At 42.5% G+C, this 26,559-nt stretch overlaps 1 protein-coding gene and 1 long non-coding RNA gene across 3 annotated transcripts in view; one reads left to right on the top strand and one right to left on the bottom strand.

Moving 5' to 3' along the window:
* Positions 1–3,110, top strand: part of LOC148882732 (uncharacterized) — a 33,935-nt gene extending 30,825 nt beyond the window's left edge. The window contains exon 3 of the long non-coding RNA XR_016118615.1: positions 2,977–3,110. This is a non-coding gene — a long non-coding RNA (uncharacterized LOC148882732). The remainder of the gene's footprint in view (positions 1–2,976) is intronic.
* Positions 1–26,559, bottom strand: part of trps1 (trichorhinophalangeal syndrome I) — a 119,962-nt gene that overhangs the window by 49,172 nt on the left and 44,231 nt on the right. The window contains exons 3-9 of one of the 2 annotated variants that reach the window (XM_089023255.1): positions 18,562–18,777; positions 16,460–16,575; positions 12,867–13,383; positions 11,672–11,886; positions 9,496–9,661; positions 8,321–8,558; positions 6,879–7,575 (exon numbers count right to left, since the gene is read on the bottom strand). In XM_089023255.1, the coding sequence (XP_088879381.1) occupies positions 6,879–7,575; positions 8,321–8,558; positions 9,496–9,661; positions 11,672–11,886; positions 12,867–13,383; positions 16,460–16,575; positions 18,562–18,777 (2,165 nt within the window). Of the gene's footprint in view, positions 1–6,878; positions 7,576–8,320; positions 8,559–9,495; positions 9,662–11,671; positions 11,887–12,866; positions 13,384–16,459; positions 16,576–18,156; positions 18,778–26,559 lie in introns of both variants that reach the window. The other variant, XM_089023254.1, reaches the window with a different exon arrangement.

Here is a 26,559-nt window from a genome sequence, read left to right as displayed (position 1 = left end):
TCTAGTTTTCCTTCTAAGTTCGTGATCAACACAGTGTTTTCAGACGAAAAAAAAATACCCAAAAGGCATTATGTGTCGCTTTCTCGGTCAGGGGCGTTCCAGATGTGACAAAACAAGATTTCATGAATATTCAGCACGAGTCTTAAAACGCAAGATATATGCGGAGGAATATTTGTCAAATACTATTGTCCAAATGTCATTTGAAGTGATTTTACAAATTATGGATGCAACTTATCCGGTGGTGTCGGTTGTCCTTTAACTACTCTTGAATCTTCAACGGGTTGCGACATTGACGTCGCGTCACTCTCTCTCTCCTGTTGCTGTTTGCTAGCATGTCAACCCCATAAAGGACAACACAAAATTGCTAGTTGTTGCGTTTTTTTTTACACAAAAGTAGCCATCTTTATTTTTTTATCTTGTCCAATGAGCACGTGATTGTTCACGAGATGCCAAATCTTGTCTCATGGAATCAGCCAAAGAAGAAGAAAGCCGCATTGGGAAGGAGAAAAGGTTAGCATCAGCGGTGTCACATATGGCGACGCAACAGGAGGCGCAACGTCTCAGCAATCGAATCTGACAATTGAACAAGACACCTTTTTTTTTCCTTTGCTGGACTTGCCTTTGTCGATTATTGATTTGGATGCGTCAGGTGAGTTGAGGGGATGGAAGAAAGAGGCGAGTCGATATGCTAGCTGGGGAATAAACACATGAAACACACATAAGGGGAGGGATGTAAAAAAATGGCTGCTGTTGCATGATGGATGGAATATTACTTGAGCTTCTAGTCCCTCCTTTGGTGTTTCCCTTGCTGCGAGGCTCCCCCTCCCGCAAAATATTAAACAATTCGACAGTAGCGCATGATAAAAAAAAAACTGATATTAACTCATTCACTGCTGCGATATGCAAAAATGTGTCCACTCCAGTGCCAGGGTTTGTGTCATTTTCACTTAAACTGCCGGACCCACAGAATATTAAGTTTTAGGACTACATCAACATTAAATACAATGTTAGAAACCTTAGACTTGTTTCTTTCATTAGTGAGAAAGAGTTAATTGCTAAGTTATATGGGTCTGGAGTTATCTGAGCTTGAAATTGGGGGCGGCTGTACTGAATACAATACAATAATAATTTCGATAGTGCGAATTTAGATAGCGCAAATGTAGGCTGAAAGGCAAATGCTGCCCCATTGTGGGAGGGAAAAACATTGCCAAAGGTCTGACCAGCGGTTTATCGGAACCCTCCACCCCCGCATGAAAAACCAAAACCCGATGGTTCTCAGACAGAGTGTGTAAGGCGAAAACTGTGTATCCCAAAAATCATTTTCCCATAGGAAACCATTAAAATAAGAATAATCCGTTCCCAGGTCCCTATTAAACATAATTTTCTACTTCCTAATTTTCTAAGCCTTAAAACTACACAAAATATACCTTTTTTATGGATAATAAATGTGCTATGGTATTATAATTAAAGAAATAAACTGTACTATATAATAAAGTCGTTTTATTTACCTTTGTGATTGTCGATGGCTTGATGGAATGTAGTGGCCGGTTTCCTCAGCATTAAACACTTAATGAGGAACGTAACCTACTTCTTTCACCATATTGAGGAATGATCCCTTGTAGGTGGTTTCTCTATGATAATTTTATCTAGTTCCTCATCAATTGTGTTCTGTTTAGCTGTATTGATAGCTTTTTGCATCAAGTGTACAGATGGCTTGTGAGGGTTGTTTGTGGAGTCTGATTGATGGGATATTTTAACCTTGCAGTCTACACTCTGCCTTTGAACTGTCAAAGTTGAAACTCTCTCACTGTCGTCTGCTTGTCTCTTTAATGTTTAAACCACCGCCCCTCACTGCTGCATTCTTGACTAATCATGTGGCTTTAACCGAAGACTGGGATTGGGGAATAGTGGACAAAAACAGTCGGCTGCCATTTTGTTGTTAGAAGAACGGGCTCGTTCGTGAACGACACATCACTCATTGAGGCAGCTCTGTGTGTATCCCAAAAAAGTTTGTATGCCAAGGTAAAATTTTCATAAATTTAACGTTCGTAAACTGAGAAGTTTGTAAGCCAAGGGGTTTGTAAACCGAGGTATCACTGTATGTGGATTGGCTGTGCATCTAGTCAGGCCCGCCCAGCATCCCCTGAGTTTTATCATGTGGGTTAATATTATATAATAATAACACAGTTAATTTACAAACGCCTTTCAAAGCACCTAAGGACACTTTCCAATCAAATCAAACTGCGGATTTTCATCTATCGCGGTAGGTCCCGGTCCCCATTAACAGCGAAAAACGAGGGATTACTGCACTTTGTTTCTAAGTTGGGTATCGCCATGGTGATTCATTTTGAGGGAGGTTTGAGAGGAGACAAAAAAAACAAATCAAATGATGCAATATTCATGCCAGTCATTCGCCCTGCCCGTCGACGATGAGTCAAAATGATGAGTCAAATGCAACTTTGCAGGCATGTGTATGTGGCGTAAAGTGGATTTCAATGTGTGTGTGTGTGTGTGTCATGGAAACGCAGGGTAAATATTGCATTGAAGATAAACCAATAAACTATGATCGCTTGCGGGCAAAATTTACAGCAATTGCTCATGTTTGTACAGTGTTTGTGCTTGCCAACTTATCGCACAGAAAGACAAGATATAGTCGCACCCTGTGTTTATGTTTCTACCCTTATAACGTTTACGTTACAACAAACACCTTTATATAATCATATTTGTGATTACGACCTTGTGTTTTTTTCCTCACATAAATCGGGAAAAAGGCCTTCGTCACGACATAGTGTGGGAAGCTAGCTGCCACTAGAACGTTACTAGTGAACAAAATGCGAATTCCCCTCCGTTGCTTAGCGACGCTACAGATCGACACGTACACTGTTGCACTTTTGGAGCTCTAAACCACGCGTGGTAGCAAACGGAACCCGAGCTCGCTGCCTGCAAAGAATAAAATTGTTTTCTCACTTTTGAAAGGGAGTCTCCTACGAATTGGCAAAGTCGACGATTTCGATGATCATCCGCGCTGGCCGCAAAAATTATAGAAGAGTCGGCAGCCAAGAGATTGAAAAGCTGATTTGTCAACGACTTCGGGGCGCGGCACATCCGAAAGTGATTGACGGTTGGCTTCGTCTTCTGCAACGCTGCCAGTTGCATACGCCGTATAACATTTGCTGATGTTGTGTTTTCACAGACGGGCTATAGGAACACTGGAGTTGTTTATTTCACATCTTCTCAACTCCGTATTTGTAATTGACATGTTTAGACTGGATCACATGTACATGTTTTTGCATCTATAAATGTTCATATTGTGTTATATGTACACCCGTAGCTGGTGGCCATTTTATTGGACATGGTTACAAGTAACTAGCGTGTCAACGTACAATGTTTAAAGGACAACCGACACAAACGACACCATTTTTTTCCTAACTGACATCATTTTCGCATCGAAAATACCCAAAACACGCAGGTTGATATTTTTAGTCAAATGCAAAAAAACAATAAGAATGAGTTAAAGTGTGTCAAAACTACTTCAAAATGACCCCGGAAATGGCGAGTTTCAGAAGGTACCGCCCCCTTGTTCGTGACGTCACGCCAGAATGTCTTGCCTTGCTCTCAAATCAAAACAATGGCTTCAGATTTGGAGAAGATGCTTTCTTGTTACCCATCCAGTTATGAATATGATTCAAATACTTCTGAAGAGGAAAGCATACATTTTTGCAATCGATTAAAGAAGTCCTTCCGTGTAATTCAAGCCGTCACTCCAATATAGCGTCCCAGAAAATGCACAACATGGCGCCCATGCTCCGTTGGAAATGGGCTGATTTGTCTGCTGGGACTTTGTGTCAACTAGTATCAAATAGTAGTCTTGGTGCAACACACAACGATTCACCATCACATTATTTACGTGTTTTCCTTCTAAATTCGCCATCAACACGGATCAACACGAAGTTTTCAGACCAAACAAAGTACCCAAAATGCATTGTGTGTCGCTTTCTCGGTCAGGGGTGTTCCAGGCGTGACGTCATGTCAGGAATCGTCATCAACTCGAAAACAAGACTTCCTGAATATTCAGCGCGAGTCTTAAAATGTAAAATATAGCTATATGTGGTGGAATCTGTAAAATGCGCTCAGTAGAAGTAATTTGACAAATTATGGACACAACTTGTCCGGAGGCGTCGGTTGTCCTTTAAGGTGTCCCACGAGGTTCGTCTATAGCAGGGGTGTCCAAAGTCGGTCCTCGAGGGCAGCTGTCCTGCCTGTTTTCCAGCTCTCCCAGGAGCAAGACACCTGATTCAAATGATCAGCTCATCAGCCAGCACTGAAGCAGCATCAAAATTGTCCTGATGATTTGAATCAGGTGCGTTGCTCCCCGGAGAGCTGGAAAACAGGCAGGACGGCGGCCCTCGAGGACCGACTTTGGACACCCCTGGTCTATAGTCTGTGTTTCATGAAAATAGGTTGCACACCAGGGGGAACAGGCGTGAAATGCGATTTGTATTTTTGGCTAGCAATGGTGTAAAAAAGGCTGTGCCTCATACTGAGCGCTTTCTATTATTAGATCTCCATATTAAATGTCACAGTTGATTTGTATTTAATAATATATTTAACAATGGGTAGATTTTCCGCCTGAGTGGCCTAATTCATTCCAGGCTCAAACTGTCACCACACAATATTCGAAGATGTTTAAATCGACTTCTTCTTTTTTAACACGGGTAATCCAAATGCGATAAAATGTAAACGCAGTCAGCTGGGAGAGGCTCCAGTTAACCGGCGACACGAAGGAAGACATAGTTTCATGTTTGCCTTCTGTCACTAAGTATGCAAATGATTTGTAAGTACAACCAGACACTTCCTCGTGCAATTAGCTCCGTTTCCTGTTCTTTGGCTTCCATCAAACAAAAGCTCACGGCGGCCGATTTCACACGACTGTGAACCGGTTTCAACGTTTGAGACACGTTTCTGCACACTGAACTCCAAATCGGAGCACTTTGATGATGGTTCCACTGCGATCAACATAGAAACGGGATCACTGAGTTCACCCTGAATGGGTTAATTTTTTTCTCTTAACGACTTGCCTCGTTGCTTCTCATCTAAATGTCCTTTCCTTTTCTTTATGCCCCACCCGAGAAAATGAGTAAACCTCCCTGCCGACACACCCAGCCTGTCTGCCAAGTGGTTGCAAACAGACACAAAATATGTGTGGGCTTGCGCTGTTTTAATGTGATCATAGCCAATAAGCTCGGAGACTGCCCATAGACCACAATCTCACAACTGCCACTCAATGACATCACTGGTGAATTAAGAGCGAAAGGAGTGGAACTTGACGGGCGGGTTGCCATGGGAACTGTCAAAGTTTGCCTCCACGTCGTCACGAAGGCGACTAACTACGTGGCATTGTCCGCTTGGTGATGATGTTGTTCTAAGTCCTGAGTAAAACTGATGAAAGGAGGTAGATGTTCCTTCTTTGGATAAGGAAGCGTATGAGGTCACTCTCACAAAGTTTAAGATTATAAATGTATGTGTAATATGTGTTTTTATGTCTTGTTTATGTGTTATGTTATGTTTATTCGCAAATGTATTTGAATGTAAATAAAATATTAATGAAGATAGGATAAGACACTGTCAGAGATATGACAGTCAGACACTGTGGACAGAGACTGGGAACCAGAAAGATGGTCCCTACTGCCGGCAGGAAACATAGTCATCCATGACATAATGTCTGAATTCTGTGTCCCTCTGCCAAGCTATTTATTGAGAGTACATGCAAATTAAAGTGATACACAAAACATAGTTTTCTTAATTATAATACCACACCTCTGGACGTTGTGAGCAGCAACAGCTATAAGCAATAAAACATTGTGTTTCCCATGAACTGATAAGTTTCTAATCTGGCGAATGACCTCTTCCTGTGATAAGGAGTTTGAAGTTCTAAATTACTTCTGTGATAAGGAGTTTCCCAAGTCCTAAATTAGTCCTGTGAAGCTGGCCGTTTAACTTGCTTAGTTGGTTGACCTGATTGACCCCTGGTTGTCTGTGCTTCAATTGTGTAGTGAGTCACAAGTGTTGACTAAGCAGACATCAGCATGACACTTTTAAATATGATAACTTCTTATTAGCTATCAGACACAACCCACAATATATATTGAAAACCTAGCTCGTGAGCTAGCTAGCTAGACAGCTAGATATATAGACAGCTAGGTAGCTAGCTAGATAGACAGGTAGCTATAGAGACAGCTCGGTAGCTACACAGCTAGCTAGATAGATAATAAAGGTAATGAGAGGGGCAAAAAAAGTGGAAGGGTATAATAAGAATGACATTTTGACATGATTGACAGGTGTAAGGTATGTAAAAGAGGTACTGTATTTTCCAGTACGTCTGTGTAAGCTCTCAGTCGTACAGGAGTGGTCAATCGATGAGAAGGTTTCTTCAGCCGTCATCTGTACAAAAGTGAAGGTTTCGGACGTTTCGCCTCCTATCCAAGAGGCTTCGTCAGCAAACTAAAGTCTGACTGGTCGTATCGGCCCTATTTGTCCGGCGCCACCATGTCTGGACATTAGGGATATATAAATAGGGCCGATACGACCAGTCAGACTTTAGTTCGCTGACGAAGCCTCTTGGATAGGAGGCGAAACGTCCGAAACCTTCACTTTTGTACAGATGACGGCTGAAGAAACCTTCTCATCGATGTATTTTCCAGTGTATAAGGCGCACCGGAGTATAAGTCCCGAGTGAAACTGATGAAAGGAGGTAGATGTTAGTTATAACACCTGCCCCGGGCGTCCGGGCAGGTGTTATTTCAGACACTGTTTATACACAGGAAAATACGTTAAATGGTTTATGCTTCTGTGTGTTATGTGTACATGTTCCATCATACCCGCAGCAGCGACTGGGACTCCTCTTTAGCAGCTCCTCCTTTCCCTTCATGAACTCCTGCGCTCCCTCCTCCGCTTGTGTATTGCTGGGATGTCATGTGGCTCATTTTCTCCCCTCCGCTGGGCGCGGCACCGCCGCCGCCCGGGCGTCCCCTTCCGCCGTACAGCTTAGCGTCTCCCAAAAACGACTTGGTATCTCCAAGGTAGACCATGCTGGGCGAGGCCACGCCGCCGGCGTGCTTCTGCTGCGAGGACTCGTGGTTGGCGGAAATGAAGGCCACGGACAGAGGGGAAGGGAAGAGGGAGGGGTCAGGTCCCATGCGCTCCTTGGGGACCCACAGAAGACCGTGGGCCTGCTCACCGCCTCTCGTCTCAGCGAGGACCCAGCCTTTCTCGCGCTCCCTCTCCTTCTCCTCGCCGCCCTCACTCTTGACCATTTCCTCACGGCCCCCCTCGGCCAGGCGTCCCTCGGGTGGCGCCAGGGAGTAGAGGAGCCGAAGATCGCCCTTACTCTCCTCCTTGATCGCCAAGGTGGAGGGCGCCGAGCAGCCGTTGGATGACGGCGTCAGGGCCGGTGTCAGCGCGGCAACCGACAGAGAGGCGTCGTGACAGTGGGCCGAGTTGAAATGGTCGAGGAGCGCTGACGAATCGGGCGCCGTGAACTCGCAGTGGCGACAGCGGCAGCACGCGTGGACACGCCTGCGCAAAAACAATAGAAGAAAAAAAAACAATATTTCAATTAATATAATTTTTGGTGTCGTTTGGATAAGATACTGATAATTCATCAATAAAGGCAAGCTGTTCCATACCAATCCCAGTCAAAGTAAACACCTAACAAATCGATAATCGTTTTTGTATTTGTAATTACTCTAAGTCATTGGCTGCCAAAAAAAGCATGACGTGGAGTGCTATTCCCGAATTTGTTCGGGTTTTGTTTTTTTTCATGTTTGGGTGCCGATAAAGCGCTGGTCAGACCTCTGGCAATGTTTTTCCCTTCCACAAGGGGGCATCATTTGCTTTTTCCTCCATGTTAGCACTTTGTTACAGCTTCAGCTGTTAAAGAGTGCTATAAAAATCAATATGAATTGTATTGGCGCCCCAATTCAAAATCAGATAACTCCAGATCCATATAACTTAGGAATTAACTTTTTTTCTGATGAAAGATGGGAGTCTATGGTTTCTTACGCTGCATTGAATGTTTATGTAGTCCTAAAACTCAATATTCTGTGGGTCCTGCAAATTGAGTAAAGATTGCCTCCAGAATGTCCTACGAGCCTAACGCTAAAATATAATGAAAAACACCACTGACATGCTCTGAGTTAGCATTGAAGTTGTGATTTTAGGAACATTTTCAGCTGTGGCTATTTGAACACAAGTCACATTAAATTTCTTGACTTCATTCAAAAGCACTTCAGACGCATCCGACACGACAACACGAATTGACCTGTAGTGTCTGAAGATCTCCTCCTCCACTTCGGTGATGAAGTGACACTTAGTGCAAGAATACTCCTGGCCTGCTTCCTTGTCCGGCCCGCTGCCGCCACCGCCGTCTTGTTCCTCGGCCTTAACGTGCGCCGGCGCCCCCTTCAGGTTGATCAGGCTGTGGCAGCCATCATAGTGCTGCAGCAGTACGTCAATGTCGGCGGTGGCGAAGGCGCACTGGTCGCACAGGTGGGTGACACCTGAGGACGCACAGGATTATTTTTTATAGTTTTCGCTACATCGGATTTCGCTGATCACTCTTGCAGCCGTTCATATCTACATTGTAAAAGATGACGTAGCATATTTATATTTTCTTATTCATGCCGAAAGTATCCTTGATTTAATATTCCTCTTTCCATCAGCACATTTATCATTTTCTATATATCGTAGTGGGTATAACGCTCCACTGTGGGTGCGAAGAATTTATGATCCAAATCCTTATCTACAAACTGCCAATACACAAATCTCCATTCTCAACCTTTAATAATAATAATAATAATAATAATAATAATAATAATTGGATTTGCCTTTATTAGTCTCACAGTGGAGAAATTATAATAATAATATTGGCCTTAATAATAATCATCATAGTGGAGAAATAATAATAATAATAATAATAATAATAATAATCCATGTCATTTATAAGCGCCTTTCAAAAGTCTGAAGGTCACTTTTCAGTCACAGGATAAGTTTTTCTGTGGGTGAGCAGCGGCAGCCACACGCGCCAACCCGGAAGTAACTCAAATAGATTGAAAGCTAGCTAGCCAGGTAATAGTAACAATAATACATTATATTTATAAGCACCTTTAAAAACTCTCAAGGACTATCATATAGATAGAAAGCGAGCTAGCTAGCTAATAAACAGCTAATAGATAGCTAGCCAGATTGCTAGCCAGCCAGACAGCTAATAGATAGCCAGCCAGATAGCTAATAGATAGCCAATCGATAGCCAGCTAGAAAGCTAGCCAGCTAGATAGACATATAGCTAATAGCTAGCTAGCATATCATGTCGTGTCTTCTCATCATAACTGTGACTGAGCTTGAGAAGGAAATAAACCTCCTTCTTGTACCTTCAACAACATACTAGCGTTTGGATTTTACTTTGTAAGAACGGCAAGGGTGAGTCAAATGAATTACCTTGTGAGGCAACAGGGTGTGAGGGATGAATCGTCGAAGCTGACGTCACACTGGGGTCGCTTCTGGGAGGTGTGGAGCCGCCCGTTTCCTGCAGTTTGGTGGACGCGGGGAATTTGCCGCAACATTTTGGACAGGTGGGTTTCCGGCATGCAAAGGGGTGCGATACCTATTGAGGGAGGAAAGAAAAAAAAGGACGATACGAGCTCCATTAAAGGACAAACGACACCTTCGGACAAGTTGCATCCATAATTTGTAAAATCACTTCAAATGACTTCTACTGAGCGCATTTTACAAAGATTCCACTGCATATAGCTATATTTTACATTTCAAGACTCGCACTGAATATTCATTAAGTCTTGTTTTCGAGTTGATGACGATGCCTTAAGTGACATCACGGAGGGAACGCCCCTGACCAAGAAAGCGACACAAAATGCATTTGGAAGGAAAACTACATAAATAACGCAAAACTACATAAATAACGCAATGGTGAATTGTTGTGTGTCGCAGCCAATTGCAGTAACACGCATAAAGAAGGTGTAAGTTGACACAAATTCCAAGCGGACAAATCAGCCCATTTCCAATGGAGCTTGTGCGCCATCTTGTACATTTTCTGGGCGCTACATTGGAATCCAGACGGCTCAAATTGATACGAAAGGACTTCTTTAATCGATTTCATATTCATAACTGGATGAGTAACAAGAAAGCATCTCCGAATCGGAACTCTCCGAAGCCATTGTTTTGATTCCGGAACAAGGCAGTTTATGAAGGAGTATCCTGGCGTGACGTCCCGAACAAGATGGCGGGACTTTCTAAATCTCCTCAGTTCCGAGCTCATTTTGTGGCAGTTTTGGGACACTAAGTCATTTGTATTTGTGTTTCGCATTTGACTAAAAATATCAGCCTGCATGTTTTGGGTATTTTAGATGCTATAAAATCTTTTTCTGATGTCAGTTAGGAAACAAAAAAAATGGTGTCGGTTGTCCTTTAAGGGTGTAAAACCCCCTGATGGGTTGTTTTTTCATCCAGGTAGGGGGGACTCAAAGACCTCACAGGGATATGTGCATCATTATCCTAATGATACCAAACCAAACGTTGGATTCAAAGAAACATGAAGGCGTGCATTTAACTTGTCAACTGGTGGTTCAGCGACACCCATTGAGGTGATTTTTTTACTGCTGAGGTCCGCCCTCATAATCCGAAGGAAAAATGGTTAGCAAGCGCAGCTATCATTGTTTTTTTTTTTAGCATTCTATCCTTCATATGGATATTGTGCTGAGAGAAGTCCGAGATGGCGCCTGAGTAGTTTGTTTTTGTGCTGTTTTTATGTTTTCTTTCCACACTGAGTTGTTGTGCGTCGTGCGGAACCGATACGGATTGTTTTTCAGTATTTTTGGTCACGACATTCATCAAGGAGGAGACTCTGCAGAGCACTTGCAAATTTTTGCCAGTACAAATATGCCAGCACTGTTTTTGATTAGGGAGGAATGTTAGTGCCATTTGACTGTCATCGCCGGACAGCTCTGGGCGGTTGTGCTATTTTTGCGTCTGTAATGGGCAAACAGTGTCGCTTTGTTCAGCGGAAAGGTCGGTTCTGTGGAACTACCGCGGCTCGGAATAGAAGCGGATTTACATTGGATAGGAGATGTGAGACAGTCTCTTTTCGTCAATGGATGCTACAGCTTTGTGTTGCTTTCAACATTTAGCTTGTAGCAGATGTGCACATGCCACCAAGACGTCCCTGATCCACTGGTGAAAAGGAAGCTTTTATCCTCTCCTCTTTCATCTAGAACTGCTTTATACAACAAACACAACAGAGGGTGCAGAAAGTGCTTAAGATTGTATGACACTGTGTGTATTTTGTGTTGTGCCACATTATTTGTTATTTAGTTTTTTTGTTGATGTTTTGACTTCAAGATGCCACCGCGAGAGTGGCTGACTTGATAGGAGGTCTTGTATTTTGATTTTCTACTTCTTCCTTTCCTCTTCTTTTCATCACTTTGCTGCTGTGAAATGTATATTTCTCAACTGAGAGACTAATAAAGGCTAATCCAATCAAATACGAGCCTCACCAATTTTTTTTCATATATTTTTTTTTGCAAATTATTTGGCAAACCCTATCGTTACCCCTGGGGGACCTCCTCCTCCAGTTTGAGAACCAATGAAATCAAAGACTCACCTCCCCCAGGTGCTTGTGCGGCTGACAGAGGCCACGCGGACAGTACATGCAGTGCTGGATGCAGCATCGGTGGATGGAGTGATTGTGCTGGTAATGCAGCAGCAAGGGAGCAACCACGATCACGTCGGCGGCGTGCGCCATGGAGTAGCGGAAGTCGCACAGCTGGCAGTTGTAGCTGGTGACCACGGCATCGGCATCACCGCTGTTCGGGTCGCCTGGGAATCACGACAGATGTGGTGTCAGGCAAGAAAAGGTCATCAAGTTGGCAGGGTGAGAGCATTGGGATGTTTGTCTGGCTTTTTTTTCAAGGCATGATGCTGACTGCAGAACACCAAGACAGATGGGTTTCATTATTCGAACATTGATTCCCCTTGAGTTGATGCAGGAACTCGCTTAATTTCCACTTCAATCAAGTATTGAACACTGACTGGCCGGGCAGTTCATGAAGTTTCATGTCACTTAACTGGATTCACTGCAATTCCCAAATTTATTTGTGAATTGAAAAGTGTCACGTGGAGCGCCATTCCTAAATTTGGGTTTTCTTTCGGGGGTGCAGATAAAGCGCTGGTCGGACCTCTGGTAGTTTTTTTTCCTTCTACTTTTGCCAGTGTCAGTGCTTTGGTACAGCTTCAGCTATTGTTAAAGCGCTATATAAATCAATGTTTTGTATTGCCGCTTCCATTTCAAGCTCAGATAAATCCAGATGCATATAATTTAGGAATTAACTTTTTTTTTCATGAAAGAAGGGAGTCTACGGTTTGTTACGCTGCATTGAATGTTTATGTAGTCCTAAAACACAATATTCTGTGGGTCCTGCAAATTGAGTGAAAATTGTATTCTGAGGCTAGTCGTAGTTCGGTCACTTTGCAAATCGGGGCGAATGACATTGTTATAATATATAATCAACTTTAAAATTATTCTTTATACATTTACATTGTGGGACGAATAATGGTATTCTGATCCATATCCTAGCCCCCCCACCCCCATACCTATCTGACCTTCAAATTTCTATTCCCTCTGGTTCCCTCAGTTCCTCTTCCCCCCCCGTCTCAGCACGATGGGTGACAGAACTCACTTCCTCCCAACAGTCCTAAAACTAAACATTTTGTGGTTCCTGCAATTGGAGTGAAAATGACAAAAACCTGGAGTGGACACATTTTTGCACATCGTCCGGGGAGTGAATGAGTTAAATTACCTTGATTGGCACCGGATGACAGATCCTTGCGACTCTTGGACAAAATATGGTCTCGTTCGCTTTCCCTTCTGGGGTCATTAGGACTCGCCATGTTCATCTTGTGCCGCTGCTCATGGTGCTCTAAAAGCTTGGCCGAGCCCCCGGACCACTCGCAGCTCCAGCTGCAGAACTTGCACCAGTAGTACGCCCGCGACCCCTCCGCAGGCCAGCCCAACGAATCCGGCCGGATGGGGATGGAATACCCTACCAGGGAGTCATCCTCTGCTCTGACCGCCACTCGCTCCGCCCCGTCCAGTATCGGCGTCCTCCCTTTGCTCTGGCTGTCGTTGTTCAGAAGGGGCGTGGCCAGTGAGGTCTTGGCTTTGTTGGGATGAGAGGACAGGAAGTGCTGCTCCAGTTCCATTGAATTGCTGCCCATGTAGGTGAAGTTGCAGAATTTGCAACGAAAGTACTTTGTGTTGCCCTGGCAATCGGAGGTTTTACGGCCGATTCCGATCAGCGTGCCACCCAACGTCACCTGTTGAATGCAAATATTTCTTTCAGTATTTCTTTCCGCCTGTAAAGTGTCCTTGAGAGTTTTGAAAGGCTGATAAATGAAATGCAGGGATGCATCTGGGAAATTTAAAAATGGGGGCCCCTTGTGTCTGAAATGGGGGCCCAAATTCTAAAAAATGATGGGGCCGGATTTAACTAGATTGCCGAAATATTCAAAACTAAAAAAAACAACAACAAAACATTTGACTAAAATCTATTTTTCTAATATATCAACAATTTTAATTCAAGTCAAATAATTTATTGATACATAAAATAAACATTGTTTTTATATTTTATTTAGTTACACAATCAAACTGGAAATGTATTATTACTACAGACACTCCCCAACTTACGAACAAAATACGTTCTGAGTGGTCGTTCGTAAGATGAATTTGTTCGTAAGTTGCTTTAGTGTTATATTTTAGATGGAATGTATGTTTAAGGCTAGTAATATAAGTATGTTTACGCCTTGTATAAGTAACCTGTGTTGGTTTGTACTGAAAAATAAACAATTCATAAAATATATGGTCTAAAGATATGTACCTGTACAACTGGAGAGAATATTACATATGTGACTACAACAATGTTCTTATGTCCCATTCGTCTGGGTAAGCTCTCAGTTGTACAGGGTTGGTCCATCGATGAAAAGGTTTCTTCAGCCGTCATCTGTACTTCTTTAAAGGTGGTTTCGGCCGTATATATATATAAAATATAACACTAAAGCAACTTACGAACAAATTCATCTTACGAACGACCACTCAGAACGTATTTTGTTCGTAAGTTGGGGAGTGTCTGTAGTAATAATACATTTCCAGATTGATTGTGTAACTAAATATATATATATATATATATATATATATATATATATATATATATATATATATATATATATATATATATATATATACACAGTAAAGTCTCGTTATATCGATATTCAAGGGAGTCCGAAAAAATATCGATATAACCGGGACTATCGATATATCCGACCCTATTTGCATGTAATTTTCTCCGTGCGTGCATAGAAATAGTATCGATATAACCGGGACTATCGATATATCCGATATCGATATAACGAGACTTTACTGGATATATCTCCCTCTAATGTCCCATTGTTTGTAACGTGGATGTTCCTAAGTAGGGAAGCGTCTGTACATAAATTCAATTCACCATAAGAAACCTTAGACTCTCTTCTTTCATCAGAAAAAAAAAAATAATTCCAAAGTTATATTGTTCTGGAGTGAAATTTGATGGCGGGTGCCCAAAATAGAATATTACCGTTGTTCGTAAGTCAAATGTTCGTAAGTAGGGGAGTGTCTGTATTATGTGTTCAGCACTGCCAAATCGCGATCAGCAATTTCAATGCTTTTCATGGGTAAAGAAACAACACAGTTGAGTTGGTGGTGTAACGATGGTATTTGCAGTTCTTTGGCCTCTTTTGTTCCACCCTCGCCATGATATGGATTGCCACTTCCTCCCAGGTGAAATCGGCGTGACAGAGATTTGATGTGACAGTGCTACTAGAGGATGCGTGTGATGATCGAAACACAAAGAAAAAGGCCTCTTAGCACTCGAGTGCGTCGGTTCGCTATGCACGTGCGGCAATTTAATGCTGCTTCAACTTCAACTAAGCAAACTCCTCACATGTATTCGGGGTGTGGGGGGGGGTGTTTCCACGGGATGAGGCAAAGAAACCTGACGCACATGTGTTTTTTATTAGGCTGGCCCCGTAGACTGTAGGTGATTATAACGTGCTGCTGCTGGCTAGTTCGGGAGCGCAAGGGCTTACAATGACATTACAACCGTACGGCGTGGATTTATCGGCGAGCAGATCTGCGGTCTCATGTGGACAGTCGGCGGTCCAGCGCCGGCAGTTTGTCAATGCAAAAGAAATCTTTTTTGGGGGGGAAGTCCAGATGTGGCTGGTCGAATTTTGAATTTAAAACCAATAATAATAATAATAATAATAATAATGAAAAAAATACATTTCATTTCTAAGCGCCATTCAAAACTCTCAAGGTCACTTTATAGTCACAGGATAAAGTTTTTCTGTGGGTGAGCAGCGGCAGCCACACGCGCCAGCGTTCACTCAACCCGAAAGTAACTCAAATAGATATAAAGCTAGCTAGCTAATAGATAGCCAATGGAGCTTGTGTGCCATCTTGTGCATCTTCTGGCCGCTACATTGGAGTCCAGGCGGCTCAAATTGATACGGAAGGACTTCTTTAATTGATTGCAAACATTTATGCTTTCCTCTTCAGAACTTTTTGAATCATATTCATAACTGAATGAGTAACAAGATAGCATCTTCTCCGAATCTGAACTCTCTGAAGCCATTGTTTTGATTCTGGAGCAAGGCAGTTTGTGAAGGAGTATCCTGGCGTGACAAGTGGGCGGGACTATCTGAATCTGGCCAGTTTCAACTTCACTTTGTGGCAGTTTTGGGACACTATACGCCGTTTTTATTGGCGTTTTGCATTTGACAAAAAAAATATCAGCTTGTGTGTTTTGGGTATTTTAGATGCTATAAAACGTTTTTCTGAAACAAAAAATGGTGTTGGTTGTCCTTTAAAGTTTAGCAACAGATTTAAAGAAAAAAAGGCTAAACTGTGTTGCATGTGTGAAGGCTGCAGTGTTGCAAAGTAACTCTTCATCTTGACATTTTTCCTCCTTTTGCTATCACCCCCCACCATCACCTCGCTAAAATCGCACAGGCTCACCGGGAATCCCATCTTAGGTAAATGACAGCATGGAACTTTCCAAACACGTGCGGGGGGAAAGAGAGTGAGAAAGAAAGAACGAAGGGATAAGAGAAGAAAGACTCCTTTCATTGCCTTTTTTTCCTCATCTGGTGAAATCTTTGAAGGCAAAACTCGACCGTTTAGGTACAGTTAACGCTCACTTCCCGTTCAAGATCGGCGGCGTTCAAAACGGATGGATGGAAAGATATTTGATTTGCAGAAGGTGGCGATTGCTAATTCGGATTCCTATCAAATTTGTGCGGGAAGTCGTAAGTCAACGTAAAAGCTGAGGATTGATTCAATGTCACCGATGCTTCTCACCTGGATGTCATAAGTGCCGTTCATCATCACTGTCCTTTGTTGCTGATGGTGCAACTCCAGCCTGCTCACCACAGACTCTTTGGTTTGGTTCCTATGCCCTTCTCCGACCTGCATTACTGACACACAAAAGACGGATGTTAATAATAATAATAATAATAATAATAATAATAATAATAATAATAATAATAATAATAATAATAATAATAATGTCAGAAAGCGGTTAGATGGTGTTTCACGTTAAATGTCATACCACACTTGTTTTTTTTCTTTTGTACAAGCAACTTCACATTGTATTGCAACCGTTCTGTCATATACTACAAAGGTTGCAGGTTCAACGACACACAAGTAGAAAAATACTGCACATTTGAGGTTTGTACTGAGTGAGTTACTTTCAGAAAAACCTTACACCAAATTTCCCAAAACAATAATACAAACTCTGAAAAATATCATTCATGCAATTTCAGAAGATTTACAAAAATAAAGATTTTAACTCATTCACTACCAGACACACCTGTGCCAGTATTTTTGTCATTTTCATTCGAATTGCAGGACCCACAGAATATTGAGTTTTAGGACTACAGATGGTCCCCAACTTATGAACATGATATCCTACATCGTATCCCCAACTTATGAACATGATATCCATATCCTATCTATGGTATCCATGATATGAACATGATCCTAACAGTTGTTCATAAGGTGAATTCGTTCATAAGTTGCTTCAGTGCTATATTTTGTATGGGATCTATGTTTAAGGTTCGTATATGTACCTGTATTGGTTTATACTGAAAAACATTTAATAAAATATATCCTCTATAAAGATATTTACATGTCCAACTGGAGAGAATACTACGTATGTTGCTACGAAAATGTTCGTATGTACCGTTGTTTGTAAGTTGAATGTTCGTAAGTCGGAAAGGGTCTGTAAATTCAGGGTCTGACCAGCACTTTATTGGTACCCAAGCATGAAAACCCAAAACCCAAACAAGTTCGGGAATGGCGCTCTACGTCATATTTTCAATTCCCAAATAAATCCAGGAATGGCAGTGAATGAGTTAGTAAGCAATACACATTCTCATTATCTGGTGCAAAATTTCCCACATTTGTCACGGGTGAACATTTGTTTTTCTTTTTTGAGAAAGAATCTACAACGCTAGGACCGACGAGAAAAGACAAAATAGAAATCCTGCCCTGAACGCTTGCGAAATTGTGTGACGGGTGGGAAGGGGTGTGAGCCGGCTCGCTAGCTTTTAGCTAACGATCTGGTTAGCTGGCTGTTGGCTAGCTGCCTGGCTATCTATTAGCTATCGAATAGCTAGCTAGCTTTCGATCTATTTGAATTATTCCAGGTTGAGTGAATGCTGGCGCGTGTGACTGCCGCTGCTCACCCACAGAAAAACTGATCCAGTGACTGTAAAGTGACCTTAAGAGTTTTGAAAGGTGCTTACAAATGAAATGGATTATTATTATTGAGCGTGTTGCTGTGAGTTCTGACTTGAAAGTCACAGGCAAATAAATGAAGGCCCGACCGGCTGTGATGCTTCTGATGTGAGGCAGGCGTGAAAGAAGCTCTTCCCAGCCTTTTTTTTTGTTTCAATGAACAAACCCCACAGACACACTGTTTTTATTTGCTACTTTGTGCCATTTACGAGGCCTTCACACAAAGAGGGTGCAAAACAAGCCAAGCTAGGAGTTACCTAGAGGTGTGTGGGGGGGTGCCATGTTGTGGAGAGCCAGGATGTGTGTGTCGAGGGCAGCGTCCTGCCGTGTGCGGTTGTGCAGGCCGAGGTGATACTTCCTAAAGTGCTTCACCAGGTCGGTGGGGTCGTTGCCATAGTAACCGTAACCGCACACGTTGCACTTGTAGTCTTGCAGCTTGGGGGAGGGGCTGGAGGAGAGCGGCGGCGTGTCCGGGGACGACTCCGCCCTGCCGTCCGAACCGGGGGGTTCGACTCTGGCCATTTTGTCTTCGAGGTCCGACGCGGCCGCCCCGAATCGGCGTTGTGAAGGCCTACCGCCGCCTGCGCCTCCTCCTGCCCTCCTCCCACCTCGCTCCTCGTTGCCAACAGATGAGGGCGAGAGAGACGAGGAAATGCACTCACTTTCTCCTTCCTCCTCCTCGTCGGGCTCCTCATCACCCCGGAGTCGCTCCTCGGGCTCGGAGGGGCGGCTTATTCGGTCGGCCTCGGCTCCCACGCGCCCCTCATCTTCCTCGCCGTCCTCCTCCTCCTCCTCGCCCACCGGCCTGCTCCCCTCTTCCTCCTCCTCCTCCTCACCTCCCACACTGCGGATAGGGGGATTCTTCTTCCTCACCATCGCTAAGAAGATGGAGAAAGCGCAGAGTTACTTCTGGTTGGAGATGACACGAACACCAAGAGTGGGGAATAACCAACAAACCTTTGATATCAAGATATCTCTTAAATAGAAATCAATACAAATATGATACCTTGCACTCAGTTGTATCGGACGCTCAATTGTTAACTACTACTACTTGTGAGTGCCTAAGAATGCACTGTACGCTGAATTATTTCTCACTAACAAAACATTTATTGTCACGTGATGACTAGAGATTCACATTCATGTTCCAGACAAACTAAAAAAGATATTGAACTGATATAGTGAAAATTCACTCATAACATTTGGCAGAATTATTAGCGATTCAACCTCTCGGTGCTTTGAGCAAAAAAAAACTTGAAGAGGGTTGAAGTGAACCAAAAAACATCCCATTTTAGATGAGGCAGTCTGGGAATTTCAACATAGCTAGCTAATGGTATGAAATCGGCATTTAGCGTGAATATTTCTTGATTTATTTATCTAGCTTACAAGCTATCTATCTCGCTAGCTATCTATTGGCTATCTATTTACTGTTTAGCTCACTGGCCGGCTATGTAGCTAGCTAACTATATAGCTACCTAGCTGGCTAGCTATTAGCTATCTATTTTAAGCAACATGTAGCCAGTCAGTATTAAACTTAGTGAATGCTAGACAATTTCTCCACTGTGAGACTAATAAAGGCATATCCAATCCAATCCAATCCAATCCAATCCAATGTACAAAAATGTGCGCACTCTAGTGCCACTGTTTTTGTCATTGTCACTCGAATTCCAGGACCCACAGAATATTGAGTTTCAGGACGACATAAACGTTCAATAAAGTGTTAGAAACCTTAGATACTCTTCTTTCATCAATAAAAAAAAATAGGTAATTTCTAAATTATATGGTTCTGGAGTTATATGAGCTTGAAATGAGGTCAAATTACAATACAATACATATATCCATATTGGTTGATATAGTGTTTTAACAACAGCTGATGATAGAAAACAGTGCTACCATGGAAAAAAAGGAAATTCTGGCCCCTTGTGGAAAATAAAAAACATGGCCAGAGGTCATGGTCAGCGCTTTATCGGCCCCCAGGCATGAAAAACAAAACCTGAACACATTCGGGAATGGCGCTCAACGTCATGTTTTCAATTCCCGAATAAATTCGTGAATGGCGGTGAATGAGTTCAGAAAGATATCTGCAGACAAAAAAAGTTTTTTTTTTCCCTCGAACAGTTTTCCTTCTCTTTCTTTGCCACACAACTATTAAAATAAAGTAATTTATGTGTGCCTGGGCCCATGCCTCAACCATCCTTGGCATAAAATCACTGCGCGTGTGTGTGTGTTGGTCCGTCTTTCTGCCTGTGCAAGATAGAGTGCGGGCAGCATAAGAAAATCTCATCTGACGCTCACCACACCCAAGTCAGAATTCATCATGCGCGCACACACATAAAGTGGAAAACGACATCGTTGTGGTGAAGCCGTGACGCAAAAAAAGTCCCGACTCAAAGGAGCTCGCCAGTGGCCAAACTGGGTTTCCATCTGCCGGGCGACAGACGTCCGTTCGTATGAGGGCACTCAAATTGGCAATTTCATCCCAAGTCGTTTATCGCCGTGGCATGCCAATTACAGGAAGCTGCATATATGCTGCCCAAGTATAGCCCCCGTATGTACATTGAAGTATATTCTATACCCTGAGTTGTCATTAAGCGATCCCGGATCATTTTGGGCAAGAGGCCCGCTCCCCTTTAAGACAGGTTGCCGTTCAATCGCAAATCCGGGAAAACATTTACATCTTCACAATTTGCTCCTCAGATAACATGACAAGCAGTTTTTTTTTTTTTTTACAGGAAGCAAGGCGGCAGGCATATTGGGTGAAAAGCCCACGCGAGGCAGCCAAGATTTAAATCCAGAACCTCGAAACGAAGAGGCAGACAAACCACTGTTTCGCCATGATGCTGCGTTATAAATCACTCTGACCGACTGTAGAGATACAATTCTGGAGTATACAAACTATATTTATTGCTTATTTTTCACACAGTGAACTGGAATGACTAGTTAGTTTTAATCCTTCTAAAGACAGTACAATACGTACTGTCTTTAGAGACAGAGGGGGACTACAATGTAAAAATAAAACTACCTTTCAACAGATTTAACATTGGGGTGCCAATAAAGTGCTGGTCAGACCTCTGGCAATGTTTTTCCCTCCCACAAGGGGACAGTTTTTGGCTTTTGTACAGCCGCCCCCATTTCAAGCTATAACAACTCCAGACCCATATAACTTAGGAAATACTGTATTTTCCGGAGCATAAGGCGCACCCATAATGAATGGTGTATATAACCTTTTCCATATACAGTAAAGTCTCGTTATATCGATATCGGATATATTGATAGTCCCGGTTATATCGATACTATTTCTATGCACGCACGGAGAAAATTACATGCAAACAGGGTCGGATATATCGATAGTCCCGGTTATATCGATATTTTTTCGGACTCCCTTGAATATCGATATAACGAGACTTTACTGTACCTGTATAAGGCACAACGGACTATAAGGTGCACATTCCATGAATGAAAAAGGTTTTCCAAATATAATATATAAGTACATAAAAGTTTTCCAAATATAAGACACAGAATGTTATAAGGCGCTGCAGTAGAGGCTGGGGTTACGCAGTACTTCTTCTAGAGGGGGAAATGGAGTCGTGGTTGCTGACAGTCGTTGCGAGACCTGTTGTGGCTTAATATGACTTCACACATCAGGTGAACTGGCGTCTAGTGCAAAGGGTCATTCTTTTAAAAGACAATTAAGGCTTTTGAGTCTGACTTATGCACCGGAAAATACGGTAACTATTTTTTTCTGATGAAAGAAGAGAGTATAAAGTCAAAGTCAGCTTTATTGTCAAATATGCTAATATGCATGACATACAGCACATATGTAATTATTTTCTTGAAAATGCACTCATTACAAAAAGTGGGACAAAATATGATATACATGTGTAAGGAAAGTTGGTATTTACATATTGAGAAAGAGACACAGACAAATGAAACAGATGAAAACACATATCATGGCATGAGACAGCCGATGACGAGTGAGGCCTTTCAGGAGCCTAATAATAGAGCCCAAGAGTCATGTATACAAGACAGGGATGCACGAGACAGTCCAGTCACAGTTTTTTTTACGTTGCATTGAATGTTTATGTTGTCCAAAAATTCAATATTCTGTGGGTCCTGCGATTTGAGTGAAAATGACAACAATCCTGGCACTGGAGTGGACACATATTTGCACATCGTCTGGCAGTGAATGAGTTAAAGAAACAATTTCAGCAGCTCTTTTATCCTACTGTGTCCCCAAAGAAATCAATAAATGGCCAACAACAACAACAAAAAAAAGAATAAATAAATAAAAAATAGCGTCCAGGGGCCGAATCGGAGTTGAATTGGGCCTATTTAGCATCGACGCTCCCCAGCCATCGCATGCTGGAGGTTGTATGCACAGGCTGGAACCATTACTATCAAGTACAATTAGGTCCAAGCCACCACAACATACTGACTTCACTGCATATCAGCAACCGCTACTCGCTACAATTACCCCCCACCCCACCGCCGAGAAAAACAACGCTAAGCGGCCCCCGCGATATGACAGGTAGGATGAATGCGACGCTTAATCGTTTCCATCATTGTGAATTAGCCGGGGACTATTATCTAAAATTGACGATAATGACCCAGAGATGGCCGCTTGGGGGATACACTGACAGGAGTGTTGCAACTTCCCAAATTGATGACAAAAGGAGGCAAAATAAAGAAGAATGTGATGACCAGGCACATCAAATTGATAAGACGCACTAAAACATAAAACAATATGCTACTTTGAAATAAAATGGAGGATGCAGAGCAAGTATCTTGAGGACCTTGCAAAACATATGCGATATACTTCACTCTTTCATGCACCTAGTAACCCGATGACACTGCAAACCGTCCATTGTAGTAACCTCTTGTTAACTCATTCGCTGCCAGACGATGTAAAAAATGTGTCCACTCCAGTGCCAGGGTTTTTGTCATTTTCACACAAATTGCAGGAACCCAAGAAGATTAAAGAATAATGACTTTTAGGACTACATCAACAGTCAATTCAGGGTAAGAAACCTTTGACTCTCTTCTTTCATCAAAAAAAAAAAGTTAATTCCTAAATTATACGGGTCTGGAGTTATCTGACCGTAAAATGGGGGCAGCTGTCCAAAATTAATTGTAGCACTTTAACAACAGCTGAAGCTTTAAAGGACAACTGTCGTCTCCGGACAAGTCGTGTCCATAATTTGTAAAATGGCTTCAAATAATAAGATTCCACCGCATATAGCTATACTTTACGTTTTAAGACTCGCGCTGGACATTCAAGACGTCTTGTTTTTGAGTTGGTGACAAGTCCGCATTGTAGCGTTCTTCCATCATGTCAATGTATTTTGCTGTACTGTTTTGTTTGAAAATCTTGTGTTGCACCCAAAAGCCGGGAGTCCATGATCCATGGAAGGAATTTATCAGCCTGTTATTCATTCCTCACAGGAGCTGGTCGCCATTTTTTGCCCCTTTTGTGGGACGCTACATTGCAGTCCAGATGCCTCAAAATGACACGGAAGGACTCTTTAATCGATTGCAAACATGTATTCTTTCCTCTTCAGAACTATTTGAATCATATTCATAACTGGATGTGTAACAAGAAAGCATATTCTCCGAATCTGAAGCCATTGTTTGGATTCTCCAGCAATGCAAGATGTCTTGGCGTGACGTCACGAACTGGGGGCGGGACTTTCTGAAAATGCCCAATTCGCAGCTCAATTTTGTGCAGATTTTGGACACTTTAAGTCATTTTTATTGGTGTTTTGCATTTGAATAAAAATATCATACTGCGTGTTTTGGGTATTTTAGATGCTATAAAACGTTTTTCTGATGTCAGTTATAAAACAAAAAAGTGACGTCGGTTGCCCTTTAACAGAGCGCTAACATGGACAAAAGGCAAATGCCGCCCCTTCATGGAGGGGGAAAAAACATTGGGGTCTAACCAGCGCTTTATATAAATAACTTTGTTGCTGTGTTACTTCCGGATAGAGTGAACGCTGGCGCGAATAGCTGTCGCAGCTCACCCGCAGAAAAAAAATCCAGTGACTGTAAGGTGTCCTTGAGAGTTTTGAAAAGCGCTTATAAATGAAATGTATTATTATTATTATTATTATTATTATTATTATTATTATTATTATTATTCTATTCAGGAATGGCAGAGAATGAGTTGAATATAGAAATTGGCGGTGAGTGTCAATATTTCTATTCGCCCTTCTATCTCCAATTTATCGTCCGCCATTTTCTTTCAAGCAGATTTACATCAAATGTGCGGCAATTCTAACGCAACCTGGAAAGCAACAACTGCTTTTCCCAGGAATTTAAAAAAAACTGAGTTACTCAAAAAGTACAAAGCAGTTATTTAGACGTCATTGTCACACATGATTACACAACGTCCCACTTACGGGACTTCATGGCTTCGTTGCCTTGTCACTTCAAGTTAGGACTCTTTGAAGTAAAAAGTTAATAAAAGCGCAGTATATGAACGCATATGCTTTCATGCCCAGACAGACAAAACATATGCGTTCCTGAAACGGAGCCAAACCGTAATGGGTATCAGGCACAAGCGACGGTTACTGGAGGAGTATATTGAGGCGGGTGGCGGGGAAGGGGGGGGGGGGTTAACATTTTAAGCACTGATTGAGAGTTGGCCAAGTGTGGGTGTGACGTCTGGCTTATCAATGATCAACTGTGGAGTTTGAATTGATGAGGCTGTGGAAGGACAGCAGCTGCATTTTTGGAGCAACGACCTCGATGGATCTCAAACGCCTCTGTAAATACAACTCGCTGCCAAACAAATTTCAAGTCAAAAAATGCCAGAGGAGTCATTACCCCTGCGCCTCTGCAACGAGTTAATTTTAAATCAAGCCTGTGCCTCAACCTCAAACGGTTTGAAGGCTGGGTTACGAAACTGGCGGCAGTCAAGAGACGGCAGTCATTGAATCAATCCTGTGTTCTTCTATCACAGTTTGATTCAGGGTTGCCACAAGAAACGGACACAATACGGACAGTTAGGGTGGCAGAAAAAAAATCATTGGCGCCACCCTACCCAATCTGGAGGACTTGCACACTACAAAAACCAAGACAACAGCACGGAAAATCCTAATGGACCCTCCGCACCTTGCACACCACCTTTTCCAGCTTCTTCCCTCAGGCAGGCGCTACCGATTGATACGCACCAAATCCAGCTTCTTCCTCCTAGCCATGAACAAAATAATCAGGTAATTTCAAGCCCTTCTGTCAGAAATGTTCGATCGGACAATGTGGACAAAGGCTCGGACACAGAAAGATTGTCTTTTACTGCCGGCAGGAGACACTGCCATTCAAACAGACGCCCGAATTCTGCAGCACACTGCTAGGCTATTTATTGAGAGCATATGCAAATTAAAGTGATACATTAGTAAAACAGTTTTCTCGATCAGAATACCACGCCCCTGGACGTTCTAAGCACCAACAGCTTTCAGCAACAAAGCATAGATATTTTAATTGGTTGTCTTTTCCATGAACTGATAAATTTGTAACCTGGCTAATGAGCACTTCCTGTGAGGGAGTTTCAAGTCCTAAAATACTCCTGTGATGGAGTTTTCCCAAGTCTTAAATTCTGTCCAAGGCCAGATCTCCTAGATAAAATGACAGATTAACAGGCTGTGTCTGTTTAATTCAGATTGACCCGAGGCCATCTGCGCCTTCATTCTGTACTCGAGTCAGCATATAACATAACATGAAACTTTTAAATATGATAACTTCTATTCTGTCTAATCTCTATCACCTTCCAAATCAAACAACTACAAAATTGCCCTTTTCCCAGTCACACGTCTTTTGTGAATGTGCCAGCTCTTCATCACCCCATCTTTCATCCATCGCTCTCAATTAATCCGACACATACACAGACGCACACGAGCAATTTTGTCGAATTTTACCTCACTCTGATCTCCCATCTTATTTTTAAAGCTTGCCGTGCGTAATTAACACCTTGTTCCGGGAAAACTACTATTTGGGGTCACACCGGTTGGCATTTAATCAAGTCCAACTATTATTAATCATCCCTAAAGCGTTTTTGCTTAGTTAGAGTGATTACAAGGTTACACTGAGCTGAGCACCTTGAACATTGATTCAATTATGTACACGTAGGAAGGTTGGCAGCGTTGGAGTCTTATGTTACGGCTCTGAAGCAGCCATTTTGAGAGATCACTGCGCGAAAACCATCTTGCAATTTCAATACGACTCCCTCGAGGTCCCCAAATTGAATGCAAATGATGTAAAATGAGTCGAGTACCACGTCAATGAGAAAGTGACGGCCCCAAAAAAAGTATACATCCCCGCAGTTCGCTCAGCATACACGATAAACACACACAAATGATCACTGTCGTCAGCCTCTAGGGAGTAGTTGGGTCATATAGCGAAACTGCAAGACACGAGGGGTGCAGACAATGCATTTCTTCTGTTCTTTCAATAATCTGTGACCTGAGAGTTTATAAGACTCGGAGCAGTCTGGTCTCTGTGCTCTGGATTTTGACTTTACAAACACGCACGCAAGTATACTAAAACACAGACTGCGCTTTCCCCATTATGGTCTTTAGAGGATACGGTGTCTGCGTGTGTGAATGTCATCAAATATATCATGTGTGGTCACATCTTTTTGTTTTGGAGTTGAGTATTTCTCTAGTGGC

Source organism: Hippocampus bargibanti, linkage group LG20 (assembly GCF_051943395.1).
Source record: "Hippocampus bargibanti isolate YZ-2025 linkage group LG20, ASM5194339v1, whole genome shotgun sequence".
In the NCBI taxonomy this organism is placed as follows: Eukaryota; Metazoa; Chordata; class Actinopteri; order Syngnathiformes; family Syngnathidae; genus Hippocampus; species Hippocampus bargibanti.
This window is presented reverse-complemented; position numbering and strand designations above follow the sequence as displayed.